This window comes from Musa acuminata, chromosome BXJ3-5 (assembly GCF_036884655.1).
Source record: "Musa acuminata AAA Group cultivar baxijiao chromosome BXJ3-5, Cavendish_Baxijiao_AAA, whole genome shotgun sequence".
NCBI lineage: Eukaryota > Viridiplantae > Streptophyta > Magnoliopsida > Zingiberales > Musaceae > Musa > Musa acuminata.
The window spans coordinates 29,116,976-29,137,493 of NC_088353.1; the positions used below are offsets into that span (position 1 = coordinate 29,116,976).

Consider the following 20,518-nt stretch of genomic DNA (forward strand, 5'->3'; position numbering starts at 1 on the left):
TGGTAAATATTGCAACAGATTAGATCTGTACTGATCTGGCCATTGACCGATATAGATCTGATATCTGAAATTGAAAACCTTCGGCCAAAGAAGTATGAGTAATTTCCTTAATTATTATATGAGGTTGTGTACTTGCTTCATATAAACTATTTAATAATCTTTCATTTATTTTAAAAATGCAATTTCATTTATAAGTAAATTTGACAAGGAAATCTACATGACAAATATAATTCAGCAGATCTCGCATGATAAATATATCACATGAATTATTTGTAGCAACTTCTTGTTTAGGTTCTTGTTAGATCTTTCGACACTATTTTTCTTTTTAATTTGCTGTTAGGAGCCATGTAATTGGTTTACAATTTAATATATAATTATACTCTTCATAACTTGTGATGTTAGTAGTTTTGTTCTCAAATAAAATATCAAAGTACTAGTTAGGATAAAATCTTCATTCCATGTTAAAGAACTTAAAAGAAGCTATGATGTTTTTCTGACTCTTTTCTAAATTGCCTATGAATAAATGAATCATTGTATTTAACAGGGTTCTTAATTTCGATATGTATCGCCCTGTCACGCACTTAGCTGGTTTTGCCTAAGTCGTACGGCGCCCTTGCGTACCCATCTGCAAAAGTCAGTCTCTCCGAAACCTCCTATGATCTCTTAGGCCCTACAAAAGAGAAAATGGGTTAGAGAAAGCGTCTCACTCGAGATCCACAAGCAATCATTTTAGTAAACATTTCATAGCCGATGCAAATTACAAACAGACTTTACAAGCTCTGAACGGTCGTATAACAAATGGTCCAAAATGATCCACTACAGACCGAAATCCCCACAAGTGCCCATATGACACAACCTTTGTTTGCAAGCCTAGGACGACCACCAAAACCAAAGAAAATGGGGCTGCTAAGCCTACTGCCAACCCTTTATATGTTGTGTAAAGTATAAACAAAACCGAAAGACGCAGACATACATAAGTATTACATCGAATACCCTGTTTATAATTTTGTCTGTGACATTCTCCCCCACTTATTCTTTCATTGTCCTCGTCGAAGCCCTTGCTGACGTTACAACTCCTTGCATTTACTAAGTCTTTAATCTTCTGCTTCAACTACAATGAGCCTCTTGGCTCCCAACTGCTCTCTGTTGTTGTTGTTGAGTAGTCGAACTTTTAATCCGCCATGCTGCTTCAACTCGCTAATGACTCTGACTTTAGTGTGGGGTTGGCTAAGTTGTGTTGATCACTGTTGGTTCCTACGGATCCTTCAGATGAAGGAAAAGGTCATCCTTAGTATGCGCTAGTCTCTCAAATGCCTCATGCCACTTGAATTGAGTGGATGTCTGTTGGAGTTTTAACAATTATTGCCTTACAAACTTTTGAAGTTTTTGGGTCCTTCCTTTATAAAATTTGCCCATCAACTCTTCTTTCACTTAGTTGCCACTTTCAGGTAGGTTCGTATCACTTCCGATTTCGATTGACATTCTGTTGGGAAATGAACTGGATAATCTACTCTCAGTAGCACTGATCACCATTGGTGAGGATTTAACAACTATTGTCTTTCATTTGGTTTCTTCGAAGGGTCTTTGAACATGTGCAAAGCTCCTCTGCTGGATATATAAGAGAATTGTGGTACTCGGTTTCGCCCATTCTCTTAAGAGTTGAGAAGGTAAAGGTTACTTTGATTTCGCCCGCCTCTTCGAGGGATGTACTATATGCATCGATTTGGTTACTAGACTTCGCCCGCTCTTTGCTTACACTTCTGAAGCACTTGAAGTGTTTGCACTCTTTGCGTTTAGCTACTATGATTCACTTTCTCAATTCCATCGAACTTATGGAATACAGGAAGTTTCACCCTAACTTGGAGTAAGTCTCTAATAGTTTTGGTTGCCTCTGGGATTGTACCATCTTCTCCATCAACCTAGTCGGCTTACTCCACTGAGTAGCAAAGGTACAACACCGCGTACTGCCTGCTTCGTTCCTTGGTCGTGCACTCTTGTATCGTCCCAAAGTTCTCCACTTTCGACTATATTGATGAGAAGCTCGTTAGCATCGATCTTACGAATTTCCCTGGCCTCTGCCCTTCAGCCTTGTCTCGATACTTGGAGTTTGCCTCCGCATTCTCCACCTCCTCGGCCCCTTTCACGACCAAGCACTCTCCCTTAATGAGAGCAAGGGATCAATGACTTCACGGAAGTCCCACCTCTACGGTACCATGGTGCTACCATGCCCATGGCCCTACTATCCGTCGTCTCACATCTGCATCCCTTTCTTCGCGATCGATAGATCTACCTTACGGCATTGTGGCACTCCTCCGAGTCCACCTACATTCTAACCGATGCTTGGTTTTGGGTAGCTAAGTCCATCTAGACTCGTCGTCGCTTTCTCATCCCTTTCGACCTCCTGCTTCAACACCTCTGTGTTCTTCAAGCAGTTCTCCTTGGTCGATGGAAAGACAGACTGCAACTCCCAAACATGGCCTCTGCCATCATGTTGTAGGGTTTGCATCGATTTTGTTCTCCTTAGCTTCCTTGGTAGCAACGTTCGTTTACTCAGCCTTATCCTTTGACTTGTCGAGCTCCCTTAAACGAATATGAGCTCTAGAGCAGTCCAACTCTCCAGCCTCTCTGATCATACCTCTGCATGATCAAGTCCCTCCCATGGGACTCACTGGTACTTGTATTCGGTATACTCTCTCGGTGGTATATAACCCCCATATACTGATGATCAAGGCTTTTATCCGATGCAAAATTCGATGCACGCACGGAAGACTTGCCTCTACGGTACCATGACATTCACTCCTTGAATCCGTAGCCTTTCTTGCCGTCGTGTTGTTCTCTGAAGTGGAGTTCCCAGTAGCTCCTGATCATACCTCTGTATGATATAGTCCCTTGCGGGACTAGATTCGTGTGTATCACATTGCCACGAATTGTTCCACCACGATCCGTTGTACCAGGTCGCCTCTTGGTAACATCTCTATTGCATTCTGATCCTTGTGGGACGAACTCAGATTGTGATCCCTCCATGTGTGGCCTCTGCCAACACATCGCATGGCCTCTTCCACCTTCGATTGTGGTCGCTCCTGTGGCAATCGACCTCCGTCCACCTGCTCTCGGGTCACACCTAGACGAAGCACCGCTCTAGGATAGTCCGTCGCTTAGTAGCTCTCGAAGTCCATCGACTTTACTGAAATTGGTGCACCATTGTCTGGATTTTAGGCCTTTGCCCCTACCATCAAAATGAGGGACCCATGGAACGACATTATCCCACTCTTGCCTTTGCAAGAGTTCATGTCCTAGATCTCTGTCCAAGGAAAGCTTCGTGCCTCTGCTCTACGTTCTATCTTCTATGCCAACTCCCTTCATACGGCTTGGGTCCTTCACCCAGTTACACCTAAGTTACTCCGCTCCTCGATTTGCATTGAGTTGATGGTGGCCCTCACACCCACCATTCCACGGGTCAGCCCTATGTTGAGTCCGATCTCCATTTCGGCTCTAAGTGTACTTTCATTTGTGTTGCCTTTGATCGCTCCTTCACTTGATCTCACAATGCATACCCCAATGTATTATCTCAAGCGAAATCATGCGACGACTCCTTGTCGCTCGCTCGATCCATTGAGCTTTGTGAAGTTGTTTTGAGGTACTCAGCATGTGCGGTCCGTTGCACATGGTTCTCCCTTTGGAGAGTCGAGACTTATCTCTTCTGCATATCTGTCTCGGTCCGTTGCACATGGTTCTCCCTTTGGAGAGTCGAGACTTATCTCTTCTGCATATCTGTCTCGTTAGAGTAACTTTTCTCTTTGCTTCCTTTCCTCTGAAAGTTTCAGAGACCACCATCCCCTTGGACTACTCCACCTTGCTGAACAAACTGTGTATTGTTCTGCCCCCGTAAATGCACTTGCTAGATTGAGACTCCTTGCTAATACAGCCCCTGCTGCACCCCTCAAGGCCTAGCAACATGTTGAACTCGCTGCACACTTCAACCTCCTACGGACGTATCCTTCTCATGCTGAAGAGAAAGTTTCAATGCTCCATGATGTCGAGTTTCGGTCGCCTTAGGATAGTCACAAATACTCCATCGTTCGCATACAAGCCCTTGCATGAGTACTGAATTCTTCGAGTAAGTAATTTCCTTCACCTCTGTGAGCTTTGTACAACTCTTTTGGTCGCTGAACAACCCATTCCACTTTGCATGGTCTCATCCTTTACCAAGCGTCTCGCTTGCCTTGAGCACCATCAAGTATGGTTGCCAACATTGAGTCGTAGCTCAAACTCAGCCATCCCAACCTTTGTGCGCTACACATTCTTCCTAGCTTGCTTGTCCTCGTGGTGCCTCTTGCGCGAAGGGTTGGCCATTTCTCTAAATGTCAATCTCAGATACCCGCTCCTCTGAGCGACTCTTTTTCCCTACATCTCCATACTCGTTTTCCCCTAAACGGTCGTGCGTGCTGGCTACCCTCAACGCAGCCCCACTAGGTCCCCCATGATTGCATGCCAAGTGTTTCTATGAGTGTTTGTCCCGCTCTGATACCATATGTCACGCACTTAGTTGGTTTTGCCTAAGTCGTGCGACACCCTTGTGTGTCCGTTCGCAAAGGTCAGCCTTCCTGAAACCTCCTATGATCTCTTAGGCCCTACAAAAGAGTAAACGGGTTAGAGAAAGCATCTCACTCGGATCCACAAGCAATCATTTCAGTAAACACTTCATAGCCAATGCAAATTACAAACAGACTTTACAAACTCTGAATGATTGCACAACAAAGGGTCCAAAATAATCCACTACAGACTAAAATCCTCACAAGTGCTCACATGACACAACCTTTGTTTGCAAGCCTAGGACGACCACTAAAACTAAAGAAAATGGGGCTGCTAAGCCTACTACCAGCCCTTTATATGCTGTGCAAAGCATAAACAAAACCGAAAGATACGGACATACATAAGCATTACATCAAACACCCCGTTTATAATTTTGTCCATGACAATTCGATACGAGTGGTACATATCGGTCTTAGAGGATATCGATACGTGGACCGCCCTCTATTGGGCGGTACCAGTGTTTTGACCCCATATCGGGAGATACAAGGTCTATATTAGGCGGTAATAGTTGAAATCTGACCGTTACCGAGGCGTACTAATCGGTACACCCCGGATTTCGATCGTTACTGAGGTGTATCGGTTGGTATACCCTGGATTTCGATTGTTACCGAGACATACTGGTCGGTACACCTCGGTATTTTTGGAGGTTTTTCAGCTCTTTTTGGGTGTATCGTCGGTATGCTTCAGTATGTACTGTCCTAAGTAGGGCTCGGTACACTAGTATGGACCCAAATTGTGAACCTTGGTATTTAATGCATTGAATTGATTGAAGCAATTTGTACTCTATATGCATTCACTTTCTTTTAACCTTATTGTTTGTTGCAATTGACATATCTTTTGGCTATTATACCATCAGTTTTTGTTTGTAGGCTACACATTAAGCTTTATCTTGTTATAATTTCCCTTGAGGTGTTATATAAATTTGCCATGCCATTTATCCTTTACCAATCCATGTCACAAAGTTGAATACTTTTGATGATTGGCAGCCAGGTTTATCAGGAATCAATCTAGGGAAGTTTCTTATCAAACGGGTGATCCATCTACTAAGAAGAGATATGCCACATATTTCAGTAAGTGCTCTTATTCTCTGCAGCTTTCTTAGGAAGCTATAAGATCTTAAAATCTAGACCCTGAAGAATTGACGGCCCCATTCTTCACTTTCTGACACGTGTAATAATGCTTTGCATATTCTTAAATGCCTTTTACATTCCATTCCATTGAAGCTGAAGCTTACTTTGTTTTAGAACTTCAGTTTCTACCATGTCTAATGGTTAAAACTCAAAGTATCATAAAAGCAATGAATGATGTTTAGTTGGTTGATGCCCGAAACGGGCGGTACATACTTGTTCGGGCATCAACTGGTACGCAGACCACCCTCAGTTTGGTTTGCCCATCTAAAAGGGAAATTTTCCTAACCCTAATCACTTCTCAGTTCTCATGCACGCAGCCTCCGTTTCTCACGCAAGCTGCCTTCGTTTCTCACACATCTGCGACCGCCGCTTCTCATTGCAACCAACCTCCACTCTCACGTGGGCTGCAACCTTACCGCACACAATGACCTCTGCTTGCCATGAGCTCACTGCACAATTTCACCGCACATGGCCTTTGCCCTAATCACTTCTCAGGTATGCCTTTTCTCTTCCTCTTCCTCCTCTTCCTCTAACTATCTCCTCTTCTTCATTCCTCTTTCCTCCTCTTCCTCCACCGCCTCTTCCTCTTCTCTTAAACATCAGTATGTACCAACACAAGTTACACCGGTATTGACCAGTATGCACCAGTCTAATTAGATAGCCAAAATGGGTACATGATCCTTGCATAAAAGTATGTCAGTTGTTGAGAGGATGTAGTGAAGTTAGAGAGGAGCGAGAAGAAATACGAGAGAAAGATGGCTGTGGTAGTAGTAGTATGAAAAATAAGTGTTGTTTGGATTATGCAACCTCTTAAACTGCTGTCTTCAGCAACTTTTGATACTTTGCTTCAGTGATTTAAAAAGGCGCTCGGGCGCTCGCTTAGGCGCTCGGGCGAGGCGAGGTGAGGCCCAAGCGCCTCGCTAATCTCCCAGGCGGTGCGCTTCAAACAGGCGCCGCTTGGGTGCTCGCCCGAGCCCAGGCACTAGGCGCTTCGGGCGAGCGCCTAGGTTAACGAAGGTGACCGAACCAGGATTTTAGGCCTAGTTCGGTCTATGATGGTTAGTTGGTTCAATCGAACCAACTAAAACTGATATAAGTGACAACTGAACCCTAAACCTCGCCGCTGCCGATCCCGATCCCGATCCCGATCCCGATCTCGCTGCTCGCCGCTCCTGCTCCCGCTGCTGTTGCTCGCAAACGCTGTCGCCGCTCGCGCCTCCCGTTGCTCGCCTCTCTCGCTCCCGCTCCTGCTGCTGCTGTCGTCGCTCGCGCCTCCTGCCGCTCGCCGCTCCCGCTCCCGCCGCTTGCCGTTGTCGTCGCTATCGTTGTCGCCGCTGCCACTTCCTCTTTTCTCAGTCAGCAGGCTAATACCCCTTTACACTTCCTTTTAACAGTATACGTATACTGTATACTGTTAATATTATTAAGTTTATTTGAAATGATTAATTTTCAATACTGTTAATAGATTAATAATATATTATTTTGATTTTAATACTGTTAATTTTTATTTATTTGAAACTTTTTGTTAACGTGACATTGTGATTTTGTATCTTAGATTTTCTTAATTTAATAGCATATTTTTATTTAAAATTTAAAATAATTATATTTATTAATTATATTATATATTTTTATATTTTAGCGCCTCACTTTGCTCAGGCGAGCGTTTGGGCGAACGCCTAGCGCCTCGGGCGTTTTTGGACTTTGGCGCCTAGCGCTTTTTAAATCATTGCTTTGCTTGTCTTCCATGTTTTTCTGTTGGCCAAATTTAGAAGTTAAATTGTACCTTGCATGGAAGGCAAGGCTTTGGTGCAATTTCCTTTACAGTTTCTTCTAAGCCTTTTGACAATATCATTGGCTACAAGACTGAGTGGGTGGATAGTGTCAACTAGAAGGAAGAGCGAAAACTTATTTTCTTTTCCTGAAAGAAAAACTAAACTTTACTAATTAGAACGAAAAGTTGCATCTCCGTTCACATTTGAGTGAACCAAAAAATTTACACAAGTATGCCAACCTCTCTCCACAAGCCAAGGCCAGACAATCTGTTAGTTGTGGCATAAAATGGAAGCCAGTGAGCATCCATATTTCCTTCTCTGGATACATGGATGACTCTATACTTGAGAAGTTCGAAAAAAAAAAAAAAGATGTTACAGATTAATTTCAGTATCTTCCATGGTGGATTGCATCACTTGTTATCCACCATAAGCATGGAGTCAGTCTCTATATGGGTCAATCGCAAGCCCTCTTGCATGGTAGCCACTGCTTCAGCATATAAAGCATCCTGACACTCGAAGTACCTATAACCAATAAAAAGACAAGAGGCATCATCTGTTCCTGCCACAAAACCATCACCTCCATCCAAGTGATGGTGCAAAGATTCATCACAATTAATCTTGACCCATTTCTGATTAGTTCTTTCCCATCTAACAAGTGTAGGAGTAGGACTATTCACAGGCCCCTCAGACAAAGATAGTTGATCAACAACAGAAAATTGTGCCAAAACCTTGTACAATAGAGTACTAGCTTTAGGATTAACTCCATGAAACTCAACATTATTACAAGCTTTCCGTAAAATCCAGAGTGCAGTAGCAATCAATGAATTTGACATATCAGCAACACAAGAAGAGGCATTTCTCCCTCCTCAATCCAAGCACCCTGAGACCATCTAGAAAACATCTCAAATTGCATGTCAACATGAGCCTCAATAAGGTTCCACAGATTAACAACAAAGGTTCACTGAAAGAATAGATGATTAATGGACTCAGGGATATCATTGTACAAAGCACAAATTTCATGTTCACAAATTTCCAGTTTCGCCAGCCTTTCAAAAGTCGGGAGGTGGCAATGTAGTGAGTTCCAATAGAAAACCTTGATGCATGGAATCGTAGGAAGCCAAGTATTGCTACCCATCCCAAATATTTGAGGGGTCAAAAATTTGGGATTGAAAAAACCTGAAAACAGATCTCGCTGTTACTAATCCATGCTTCTCATGAACCCAAATCCAAGGATTGTTGCTGGGTGTCAGTGGAATATCAATCCTACTAACCTTATTAGATAGGGAAGATTTTAACAATTGGGACAATTTGGAATGATTCCAATCACCATTAGCAAACAACTCATTAACAAAAAAAAGGTTCAGATCTCAAACTAACACTAAAGAAAGCTGTTTCATTTCAAGAGGAAGATAAAAAATCCAGCTATCGGAAAAAATCCTTATAGTGGACCCATTACCAACATGCTTCGAACCAAAACATAATTGTTCCAAAGCTTTGAGGAAAATTTTCTAGCCCAACTACACTAAAACACTATGGACATATGCCAAGGATCAATGTTCGCATATGTAGCTCTTACCATTTTAACCCACAAATTATCATCCTCATTCAAGTATTGAAAAATTCACATAGCATGTAAAGCCAATTTAGTCAAATGAATCTCATGAATACATAATGCCCCCAGCAGACTTAGGAGTAGAAACAACCTCCTATGAAATCAAATGAAGGCCACGAGAGTGATCACTTTAGTCCAATGAAAATACCTAATAATACGATTAATATTGTTAAGAATAGAATCCGACATCCAAGTAATGACAAGAGAGTGCAAAGGGATAACAGTAGGTACAGAGTTAACAAGGAAAATCCTCTTGGCCTATGACAAATGAGATCCTTGCCAAGAGCTAAGCTGCATCTTGATGGAGCGAAAGCCTCTTGATGTATGCTGAGAAGTGTATCCTATTGGATCAGAGCTACACCTGAGGAGCATGTATAAAATTATTCACATCACAAAGAAGTGGTTCAACTAGTGGTTACAACTCACCTAGATCTTCCTCTTCTTCAAGAAACACTAGTTCTTCCTCATCATCTTCATCATCTTAATGCAAGATTATATAAGATTTGAAAATGACTTTTACGTGTGTCCTACGGTCCACTTCTCACCACATGATACTTTACTCTTTCTCTCTACCAACTCTGGTATGGTTAGGGACTGTGTTGACCTTGAGGAGCCATGAGACCTTCAAAAAATATGAGTATGAGATAGTAGTGTAGAAAATTTAGTAACAAAATAGGTCATGACATGGCTATTGGTCCAGAAGCGATAATGGCAAGCCTAGTCATATGCATTAGTGGTGTAGGACAACCGTAAAGGGGATGCTTAACATGAGAGAATTGATAGGTGGGTAATAAATAAAAAAAGGCTAAAACTAAGAGAGAGGAAAACAAAATTTGATTTGCAGAACTATTAATTTATGCAATAAAGAACAAATTCTAGAGTTCAACACGTACTAAGATGGTCAAGGAGGGCTTTGAACATCCTTCTAGTTGGCTTATGATGTTGAGTGCAAGGTTCGCCGTACCGTAGCATATCGCTCGATACGAGTGGTATATTAATATGCCCTCATGTGCTGTATGTTTGTACACTCGGTATGGCTCAGTACATATCATACCGATAGTTGATCGATACACTGGTATAGACCGATAAGGTGAACCATGGTTGAGAGGTCGATCCATAGGTTTTCATTGCAAGCTGACTGAGGCAAGAAGAGGAGAAATCAGCACTCACATATTTTGTGAGAAATAACAATATTATTCATTCTAAGACTAATCCCAATACAATTCTTGATATCTTTATATAGGCCACAAATACAAGAAGAAAAGTAACTAACAAAGAAGAAAATAAAAATCACATCATGACGATTCAATACATTGTATATGGTCAACTTTTAAACAGATAAAGCTTCCAGAATAGTCTCGTAAAATAATCTTCCTTCTTTGTGCATGATTCGGATTGGTCCTTTTTCTTTTCACGTGTGCAAAATATGGCCTGATTTCCATCACATAGAGGAGGGTGTGGGTCTTGATTGAGACAAAATCCGATGAGTTAACCAAATGCGCATTATCATAAATGTCAAGCGACATGGTGGACTTTTTTTCCAAAACTTGAGTGAAATTTCTTTTCTATGTAGAGAAACCAAAAGGACAAACTTCTAGGTCCCTGATAAGTTCTTTTTTATCTAAAAAACAATATAAGAACACTTGAGCTTTTTAATTTTATTTTGATTTTGTTGGTACGTGTCAGTTTGTTGTGCTTGCTGAAACTAATATACTTCCATTTCTTGTTAAATATATGTGAAGATTTTTGCTACTCTTAGCCCAATTCCTGGATATATGCACTGGCTTCTTCCAAAGTTTGCTTCTCAAATAAAACTTTCTAAATCGGAGACTGAGGATATGAAGCACTTCTCAGAAAAAGGCTCTGGTTCAAATTTCATAGAGGACCTCCTTCTTCCAGAAGAAAAAGAGATGATACTCAGTGGCTACCTTAAATGGCTGCAGTCGGGTACAGCTTCTGAAATTGAGTTTGATAAATCAGAGTGCATGGACACAAGGTACATGGCAATAAAAGAATATAGCAAAATTTTCAGGAATGACATCCTTCTCCCTGAGGATGAAATGATAACATCTTTAACTTTATGGCTCTGTACATCGATCAACATCACATGAATTTTGTAGAGCATAGGATAAAAGTATTATGATGAATTTTCTCCTTAGGATGTTAAATCCTCCTAGAATGGAAATTTTTAATAGGAACACCAGCTTGCCTATTTCCTTGAACATCTTTGCAATATTGGTCTTTTAGTAACCAACAAATCATAGCAAATCCCTCTTAAACTAAAGGCTTGTTGCAAACTGAAGAAAATGTCTCCTCCATTGTCACCGAAGAGCCTGGAGAGAAGACTGCAAGGACATTAAGACTGAAAAAATATGCTTGAAGTATCTTGGATAAGAGGGGAGACAGATTCCAGGCTTGACACCAATACCACAGAAAAAGAAAAGAAGGGCTCTACATAGTGCAAAATGTTGAGAATCTATGAAACTATCTTGATACAATGCTTAATACAAATAATACATAAACCATCTATTTATCATTTATCCATCTAATATTTTTCATCTTTGTTGAAAAATTAACATCGAAAAAATATCTTAGTAAGTATTTGAAAAATATCCTTAAAATTCTATTGTGATAAATGGATTGATAAGATATCAGATACTTTCCATTCATCCAAGAAGTATTTAAAATTATCACATTGGATATGTACCTAATACAAATTAAACTGACAATTCATGCTATCCATGTTCTTTAGTTAAAAGTTGACCAGAATTTAGGGTGACAAGGCAAGGTAAAGGAAATGGACAAATATCAATGAGAAAGAAGAGAGAAGTTACAAGGAGAGGAAGGATTGAGTTGAATTTTTTAAGCTATCTACTTATTATAAAGTAAAAAGGATGTACCCAGTGCACGAGGCTCTCGCCAATGTGGGATCTAAGGAGAGTTATGTATGCATCCTTACCTTTAAATATTTAAAAAGGTTATATTTGTGACTCGAACCTTGGTCTCCAAGGTCGTAAAGGAGCAATCTTACTTTCATACCAAGGCCTGCCCTCGTCTACTTATTATAAATGCCATAACCAAAATATGTCAAGGAATGGTAATGAGCCAACAAAAAGGCCCATTAAATTATGATGCTAACTAGTTATTTAGATTCTTGTTAGGTGTCACATTATCTACATATTTTATTTGAACTTTATTTGTTCTACTTCCATATCTGTTATCGTTAGCATCATATTACTGGGTTCTGTTTTGTCACAGGGAACACGATTCTGGAAAAGATGTTATGGAAATAATGTATAAATTACTGACATCAAGAGAGTGGAACAAGTCTGATATCTTGAGTGAAGCACTAAAACCCCCTCTACTTCGTTTGTGTGCAAGGTTTGTGGATTAAGTAAATATATGATTTTTTAAAGTATTTTTATAAACTTTAAAAGGGATTGATTGTCTTTCTTATTCAAGAGCATGATTGGATATTAACAATTTGAAGAATATTGCACCAATCAGAAAATCCAATTTGTCACTTAGCAATTACCAAGAATGATGTCCATAATAATATAGTGTCTTTCATTTTCTTTTCACTATTTCATTACTTTATATGTCACTATTGCTGATTCAGAGTCAAATCTTGTCCCAGTATCTGATGATGTTACCCAGTTGTGTGAAGTGAACCCTCTACAACTACAAAATTTTTAGTGAAACTTTTCTTAAATCAATATGCATAACAGGTTCATTTCAGGATCTTCACAGTTGAAATTAAACATTGTTGGTCATGAATCTTCATAGTGTGACTTTTGTCTTTATGTGTTAACAGTAAATCTTTGGTTGGTAATGTTTCTTTCAACCTGTGAGCTCAAAACAACAAATAATCTTCATGTATTCAGTTCCTAATGTGTCATGACTAAGATGGATGACATTATTTTTGCTCTACTTAACCTATTTAAGTAGTCATGATTGTTAATATCAATCTCCGTTTCTTTCTTCTTTGCCAAGTGGGTGACAAGATTTGGCTGTGAAACTAATAAGCAAAATTTTCAAGCTTAAATGTCTTAACTGCATTTTTTTCCTCTGTTAGACTAGGCAATACCAAGATATAACGGGATCAATCTCCATTTGTTTCTTCTTCTACTAGGAGGTGCTGAGATTTCACTATTAACTAACAAACAGTATTTTCAATCTCAAAATGTCATATTTGGAACTTCTTTTTTTTCTATTAAACTAAGCAAATACAATGTTTGAAAGGATATAAATTTGTTTCTTAAAATATGAATTTAACAGACCCAACTAAGCTTATTATAGGTAAAAGAATGATATTCCTTAATTGTTGGAAAAATAGATATCAGTTTCTTGTAGAGATAGGGAACACCATGAACCAATCTTGTGTGTTTTTGATCAAAATCATATAGGATCTTGATTATGTTTTTATGACTATTATTTGTGCTATCACTTGTAGGTACATCCTTAAAGAGAAGAAACGAGGGAAAGCTCTTGATGTGGTCGCTAACTTCCATTTGCAAAATGGATCGGTATGCCATGTCATGTTTATCTTTATTGATAAGTTGGATTCAATGTTTTGATATTTTGTTTTTACTTTTTATATTTCATATTTGTTTATTATCTTTGTCTTGTCTTTTCTGTCCGAGCCTCTTGACCTTAGTCTTGATGTTTTGGCTTGTTATTGGTGTAGAATAGTTTGGACAAAGTAGATGCAATCTATTATTAAGATGAATGTGTTATTGTGTATACGACAGTGATCTCACTATGATTGTGAGCCTAGATTAAGGGTTATGCATGTTATGGATACAGGCTCAAGTGTCGTAGTATAAATTGGATAATTTGGGATACCTGAGGATACTTTGTTGATACTTCTAATTAGGATCTTGTTTTTCTTGAATGTTAACTTTTTGATGCTAAATAAGATGGATAAATGATTTTTGAACTGCCATCTGTTTCCATTTTGGTAAGTATTGGATGATAATCAATAGGCTTATATTATTGATTTTTGCTTCTTCCATTATTAACTCCTGTACCTTGCTCATTAAATGATTTTTCCCATGATGAATAAGGTACAGATGCTCGTTGGTTATTTGCTTTCATTTATTAAGATTAATATCTCCACTTATTCTCTAGGACTTCAACTGGATGATGCTGAGTGTTGTCACCATGTTGTATCTTATTTTATTCTTCAAGTTATATTGTACCTTTTCATGTTGTAGCAATATCTTTCTCCATCCCTAGTACCTGATGTATCGTAATAATGCTCTATTGGTTTTCTTTCTACTTAAAGAGTAGACTGAAGAGAATTGTAGACTAGTGATACACGATTACTCTCTAACAAATAATTTGGTCCTATTTACTATCTAGTCACAAAAGTTAGGATGAATATTATCATTATTGTATATTATGCCAAAAAGGTAAAAACTTCATATAGTACAAACTAAAGGGGCATACCTAGTGCACGAAGCTCCTACCATTGTGGGGTCTAGGGAGTGTCAATGTATAAACATCATGTAGTACAAATCAAGGTTTGTCATACTGAATCGTACCACTCGGTACGGGCGATACGTACCGGTCCGATAGGCCAACGGTACGCGGACTGCCTACTATCGGTCCGCTGTAGCAGTGCACTGTAACACTGTAGAGACACTGTAGCAATGTAGAAAGCACTGTTGTAATACACTGTAGCGGTATATTGTAGCACGGCAACAGTAAAGTTTACTGTTGCAGTGCACTGTTATAATAGCAGTACAGTGCACCAGTACACTGTAGCAATACACTGTAATAGTGCTACAGTGTGCGGTGCACCTGGGTATACCGCTCGGTACATCGTACCGTATCGGTACCGAGCTTAGGTCGAAATACTGGTACAGTACGGTATTGCGAACCTTGGTACAAACTACAAACTATGGATTATGATTTTTGAGACGTAGCTTTGGTAAAAATATTGAATCCAACTAATATTGGCATTTGTTTAAGGGTGAGTTTGTGAACACATTTGATATGCGTGTTGAAATTATATTTGGTTTGGATACTGCATTGAAAATCCTCGCATTAGCATTTCAACTTTTGTGGGACTAATATAATTTTTTAAATTCCCAAAGTACCCTATGGAATTATCTAAATTCATAAAATTACCATAGAAATTGTAACCCTTCTTATCCATTCTTTTGATTTTTCTCGTTGCCTCTTTTCTCACAAGTCTGAAATTTTATTTATTATTTTCAAATATTATTTTACGTTCATTTATATGGTTAATTTATTTATTATATAATGGGCCATATGAAATTTTTGTAAGATTATATACATTTTTATTTATTTATTAATTTAAATGAAAATATGTATTTATTTTTGAATAATTATTAAAAATATTAAAAGAGTAAAATTATCATATAATATTCAATAGACTTTTGAAATACATTTTTATCAACTAACACTTATGTCAATGCACATTTAAAATGCAGTTTTCATCTATTGTTTACCAAACACTCAAAGCATTTCACAACTATACATTTATTTAAGCCCCTTTCTCTAAATGCATATTTATAATACAAATGTGTTCTCAAAGGCAGTCTAAATGCCTCTACCTGACTCATGCCACTCTCCACACTGCCCCTCTAGCCTTTCCCTATAAGTCCTCCCATATCATGCAACAGCCATGCCACCCCTTTTTCTTCCCTTTTTTTTTGTCTCATGAGATATATCATCTCCACACATGGAAGTAGAGCTATTTCATTCCAACAAGATGAAGACAGATCCCTGCACACTAGTTTCACCCCTCCAAAAATATCTCAATTTACAAACTTTTCCATAACTTCTTCAAATGTATCCACAAAACTCAAGTTTAATTTCACCTTTTCATGAGCAATATCTTTAAAATATAACTTATCATTGTGTGTTGATCCTTTGTTCCTCTTTTCTTGAAATAATGTGGCATGCTGGTGGCATGGGTGGAAAACCGTGAGCCTTTTATGTCTATTAGAAGTTGGCTTGTCGCAATTTGGTTAAGATTTAATATCCATGTTAATCATCTTATTATTATGTTTCATGCGCTAGTGGTGCATTGGAATGAAAAATTTCAGTGGAAAATGTTCTATTTCAACCAAAACATAAATCCATTGTAGACTTTGGAAGATTTGTTTTTTGTATGCTGTTGAGTCATACTCTATATGTGCAATTATTATTTCATTCCTGGAGTAGGATTATGATAGAATAACATTATCAGAAGATGCAGCTATTATGGCTAAACCTTTGTATGTAAAGGATACTCATTCTCCAAATTACCAATGTTGACTTATGAGAGAGAAATTTGCAAGGATCTTCAGTAGAAATATTATATTTGCTGATAATTGAATGATTTATCCAATTAGTTAACCAAAGGTGGCCTTAACTAGTATGATGTGAATAGAAAAATATCATATTTTGCTAGGGTTGGATGAGACCTGTATATACATAGATATAGCACTTTAAATAATAAGAGAATCTTGTAGCTAAGTAGGCATAGGTAACCAGTATGACCTCGGTGTTCAAATATTAAGATGTATGCTGTAACATCTTCTGAAACTCCTTGCCTCAGGAAACATGTACTGCAACTCTGCTAAATGAAAGAATGAGTTGGAGTTTTGAGGAATTAACCAATTAATGAATGAATGAAATATGAAGTTGTGCCAACATTTAGAATTGAATAGGCTTTGGCCTATTCTTTGCTTCACCAAAAAAAAAAAAAAAAAGACAAAGAAGAAGAAGAAAATCATTTAGGATAGATGGAAATCATGGAACAGACTTTTAGTTCTTTATAAATACTCAATATTTTCTGCCACTTCTTTTGATCCATGTTAATTGCTTGAAGCATATATTAGTACACACAAAGTCCTTTCTTGAATGGACAAGGGGATCTAAGTAGCTACTCCACTCATTCATATTTATTGTTAAACTCTTTTCACAGTCAATGCCAAGCTCAGAATAAAGAGGGTTGTATTAGGTATCTTAAAACTTTGTCAGATGGTATAATTAGTTATCATGCTACTCATACACTAGAGGTCCCCTGTTCATTTTTGGGCACGGACAAAAAAAAAAGAAGCTTTTACCCTCAAAATTCTGGAAGCATGGCCTGTCCTTGTAATTTATCCCTTTTTATCAGTTGCCATGCAAATTTCTCCTATATTTCAATTTTGTTGCGCTTACTTGACATGGTTAGTAAAATTTCTAGAGTATGAAATATTGAATCCTGCTGAAATACTGAACAAAGAAAATCATACCATTATCAATGAAATAATAGTCCAAGATAAGCACAATGGCAGTTATTGATGTTCTGAAGAGCAAGTACTATCATTATTTGTCGAAATTTTTAATGTGTCTTATGACTATATAGTTTCTAAATAAATTTGTTGCTTTTATGTTGTAACCCTAGACAATCATTGTAATAGCTTCATTCCATTTGAGACCAAAATTATTTGAAGTATCTAAACATGTTATCCACTTCATTAATGCATTTTTTGAGGAACTCAATGCTTGTCAACGGTTGTTATAGATGATTGAAAGGTTAAACTGGATGGCAGATAGTTCAGACAAGGGCATTGAACAAAGTGGAGGCATCATGGTAAATTATGTATACAGGTAAATGCTTTCTAGAAAGTTCTACTTTTATTATTTAGTACATTCATGACTTCATGCTCATGCAAATTGGATTTATAAAAAAAATTCAGGCTAGACAGGATTGATGAATATGCACAGTCATATTTGAACACTGGGCATATCCATGCTTCAAGTAGCCTTCACCAATATCTTGAGGTAATTGTATGCTATTCTTTTGAAGGTTATGCATAAGTAGTTGCATAGTACCCTTACACATCTAATTTTTTGTTGATTGAATAAATGCTCTCTGATGTGTCATTTTGTCAGCTGAGCCTAAGAGCACGATCTTAAAACCACAGTTAACCACATCTTACGCTATAGTCAACCTGATTTGAAATCCTTGTTTAATACCGAAACTCTGCCAACAACATAGAACTTCTTTCCAACTGTTCCATATACGGATCACTGTGTTTTGATTTGGCATTACAAAAGGTGTCATTACTTGCTCAAGTAGATAGCAGATTCACCAATTCTTTGACTATTTCTGGATTTAAAAAATGCTCTACAGTCCCATTATTTCTATGTACTGAGGGTCTATATAACTAATTAATCCACAGAAGTACATTGGTCAACTCCAGAAATTCTAATGGCAGTCTCAAATAATAAATATTCCTACTCTAGTTTCATAGAATTCTGCACTACATTTTTTTTTCTGTTCCCCCTTGCACCTATCTTTTCTCTAATAATAATAAGATATAGCTAATGTTTGTCTTAATAAGTTGATAACATTAAAATGCTATGCTAAGAAATTTTTACTCTGGTTCGTACATCTATGCACATTTTTCTTTAGCTTTCTCTATTACTGTTGTAAATTTGAGCCATTTTCCAGGTTGGGAACCTTCACAGATTTCCATTTTTGAGTGTCCATCTCATGTGCTTTAAATTTTTATGTTATTTTAGTTGAGAAATGTGATTTAAAGTTTTGTAAAGATTGAAGGCTGAGTCTCAAGACGGTTGCTAAAATCATTGGTGGGAGCAAAATTTTTATACAGAAAATCATTGAACAAAGGGCTGGTTAAGCAAGTGGTAGATGCATAGAGTTCCCAGACATGCTAGTTAATGAAAACCAAACTTCTGGCATTATGTTATTCATGTGAAGTATTTTACATTGGTCTGAATGAATTTAGCATCTCTGGCACTTATTGTACCTAGAGTGAAAGAAATCATTTATGCTTGTTATAGTTTTTCATCCCATTTATTCACTCTTGCATTTTCTCATCCATTTAGGCACTCTAGCATTTCACATCCATTTAGGCATACTATTACAAATATTATTCAGATAGTAAAACATGCAACTCAAAAAGCATTAATCAGCAATCTTTTTCAGTATAGTATTTCATTCTTTTCTGAATTTTCTTTTACCTCTAGGATATGTTTTTTTTGGCAGCTACACTGACAGATGAATGTGACCATGGAAGCAACTTGTAGAAACTACTGATGAAGATCAAAGATATCAATAAATACTGAATCATAGTGGATATTTTCAGGTAAACAGATTCAAAGATTAAATTGATGCTTAGTTTTGATAGAGTTTTTATTTCTATGAATAGTATTATGCTTTAAGTTTTTTTTCTTCAGGATATGTTTTTCTTTCTCAGTGGTTAGCATATACTGTGAACTAGTTCCTTCTTGTCACAAAATGATGGTAGTTCTTTGTTTGATTTCCCTTTGTTGGTTTCATCGTGAAGCACATGGGTGTATCACTGATAGTTCTATTGTTCATTTACGGAGGTAATAACCCAAGTCGTGCCAGTATTTCTCATTAGAAATGTGAATAAGGTCCCCCGAGTTGCTATGCTGTTGTTTGCGTTCTATGAGCTGTATAAATACAACCAGTGCTTGTGTTCTAGATATGTTGTGAACGAATAACAAACATATGCCACGCGTCTGATTTAGTGACTGATGTTTGTGGTAATGTATTCCTGATGACGTAAAACGATCAGCCTTCAAAGCTGATGTTTATTAACTCGTTTTACTTGGAACAAGCAATGAAACTACATGAAATAGGCACTAATAGTAGTTTCTGATCCTTGAAAATTTTGAGTTGGATGAACCACCGACATTTCCTTCACCTGAATGGGAGACACTACGTTCATTGAAGACATCTCAAGTTCGATTGCATGAAGTCGAGGGATGATTGGTATGATTAACAAGTAACTCATTCGTGTGGTTTCATGTGCTTAACTTAGCACTACATCTCCCTTAGCCAAAAGAGGCCACAATTTATTATATCCTGCTTATGGCGAAGAACAAGCATAGGTAAAAGCTGAAAAGCCAGATAGCTGGTTGAGTGCTTCATTGGGCCATAACCCTTTGATTTGCAGAATAATAAAGTCCAGCAAATTAATGGCAAGGACCGATCATTAGCTACAGTGGCCTACCAAACCTTTATAATATTGACTTCACTCGAACAGATATCAGAATATAAGAAACCCTATATAAGGTTGATTCGACTCCTATCTGCTGAACCTCTATTTTCATATTACCAAACAATTGACACAACTTTTTTCTTTCAATCTAACATTCAATTCAACCAAGACCTTCAACTAAGAACTTTAAAAGTCCTTCCAACCCCATATTTTGATCTTTTTTAATCAGGTTAGAAATATTAAATGGCCATGAAGTTGTAGCTTGGGAAAATTGCTAAAAATCAATCCAAATCTCATCTTCTGCAATCTGCATCGTACAGACTAAAACGACATCACTGTCCACTAATTCGACTGAAGGAATTGAGAAAAACCCAGTAATGGTTTAATCACTTTTGATGTCGATCTGCTCGT

At 37.9% G+C, this 20,518-nt stretch overlaps 1 protein-coding gene across 7 annotated transcripts in view; it reads left to right on the top strand.

Annotated features, from left to right (window-relative positions):
* The window catches only part of LOC103974398 (uncharacterized), a 34,176-nt gene extending 14,589 nt beyond the window's left edge, over positions 1-19,587 (top strand). For 3 of the 7 annotated variants that reach the window (XM_065152696.1, XM_018821818.2, XM_065152697.1), the window contains exons 10-16: positions 5,580-5,663; positions 10,850-11,103; positions 12,366-12,488; positions 13,561-13,633; positions 17,635-17,720; positions 17,810-17,894; positions 19,126-19,536. In XM_065152696.1, the coding sequence (XP_065008768.1) occupies positions 5,580-5,663; positions 10,850-11,103; positions 12,366-12,488; positions 13,561-13,633; positions 17,635-17,720; positions 17,810-17,894; positions 19,126-19,134 (714 nt within the window). In that variant the 3' untranslated portion in view covers positions 19,135-19,536. Of the gene's footprint in view, positions 1-5,579; positions 5,664-10,849; positions 11,104-12,365; positions 12,489-13,560; positions 13,634-17,634; positions 17,721-17,809; positions 17,895-19,125 lie in introns of all 7 variants that reach the window. The other 4 variants (XR_010496825.1, XR_010496824.1, XR_010496826.1 and 1 more) reach the window with 4 other exon arrangements.
* Positions 19,588-20,518: the final 931 nt, after the last annotated feature.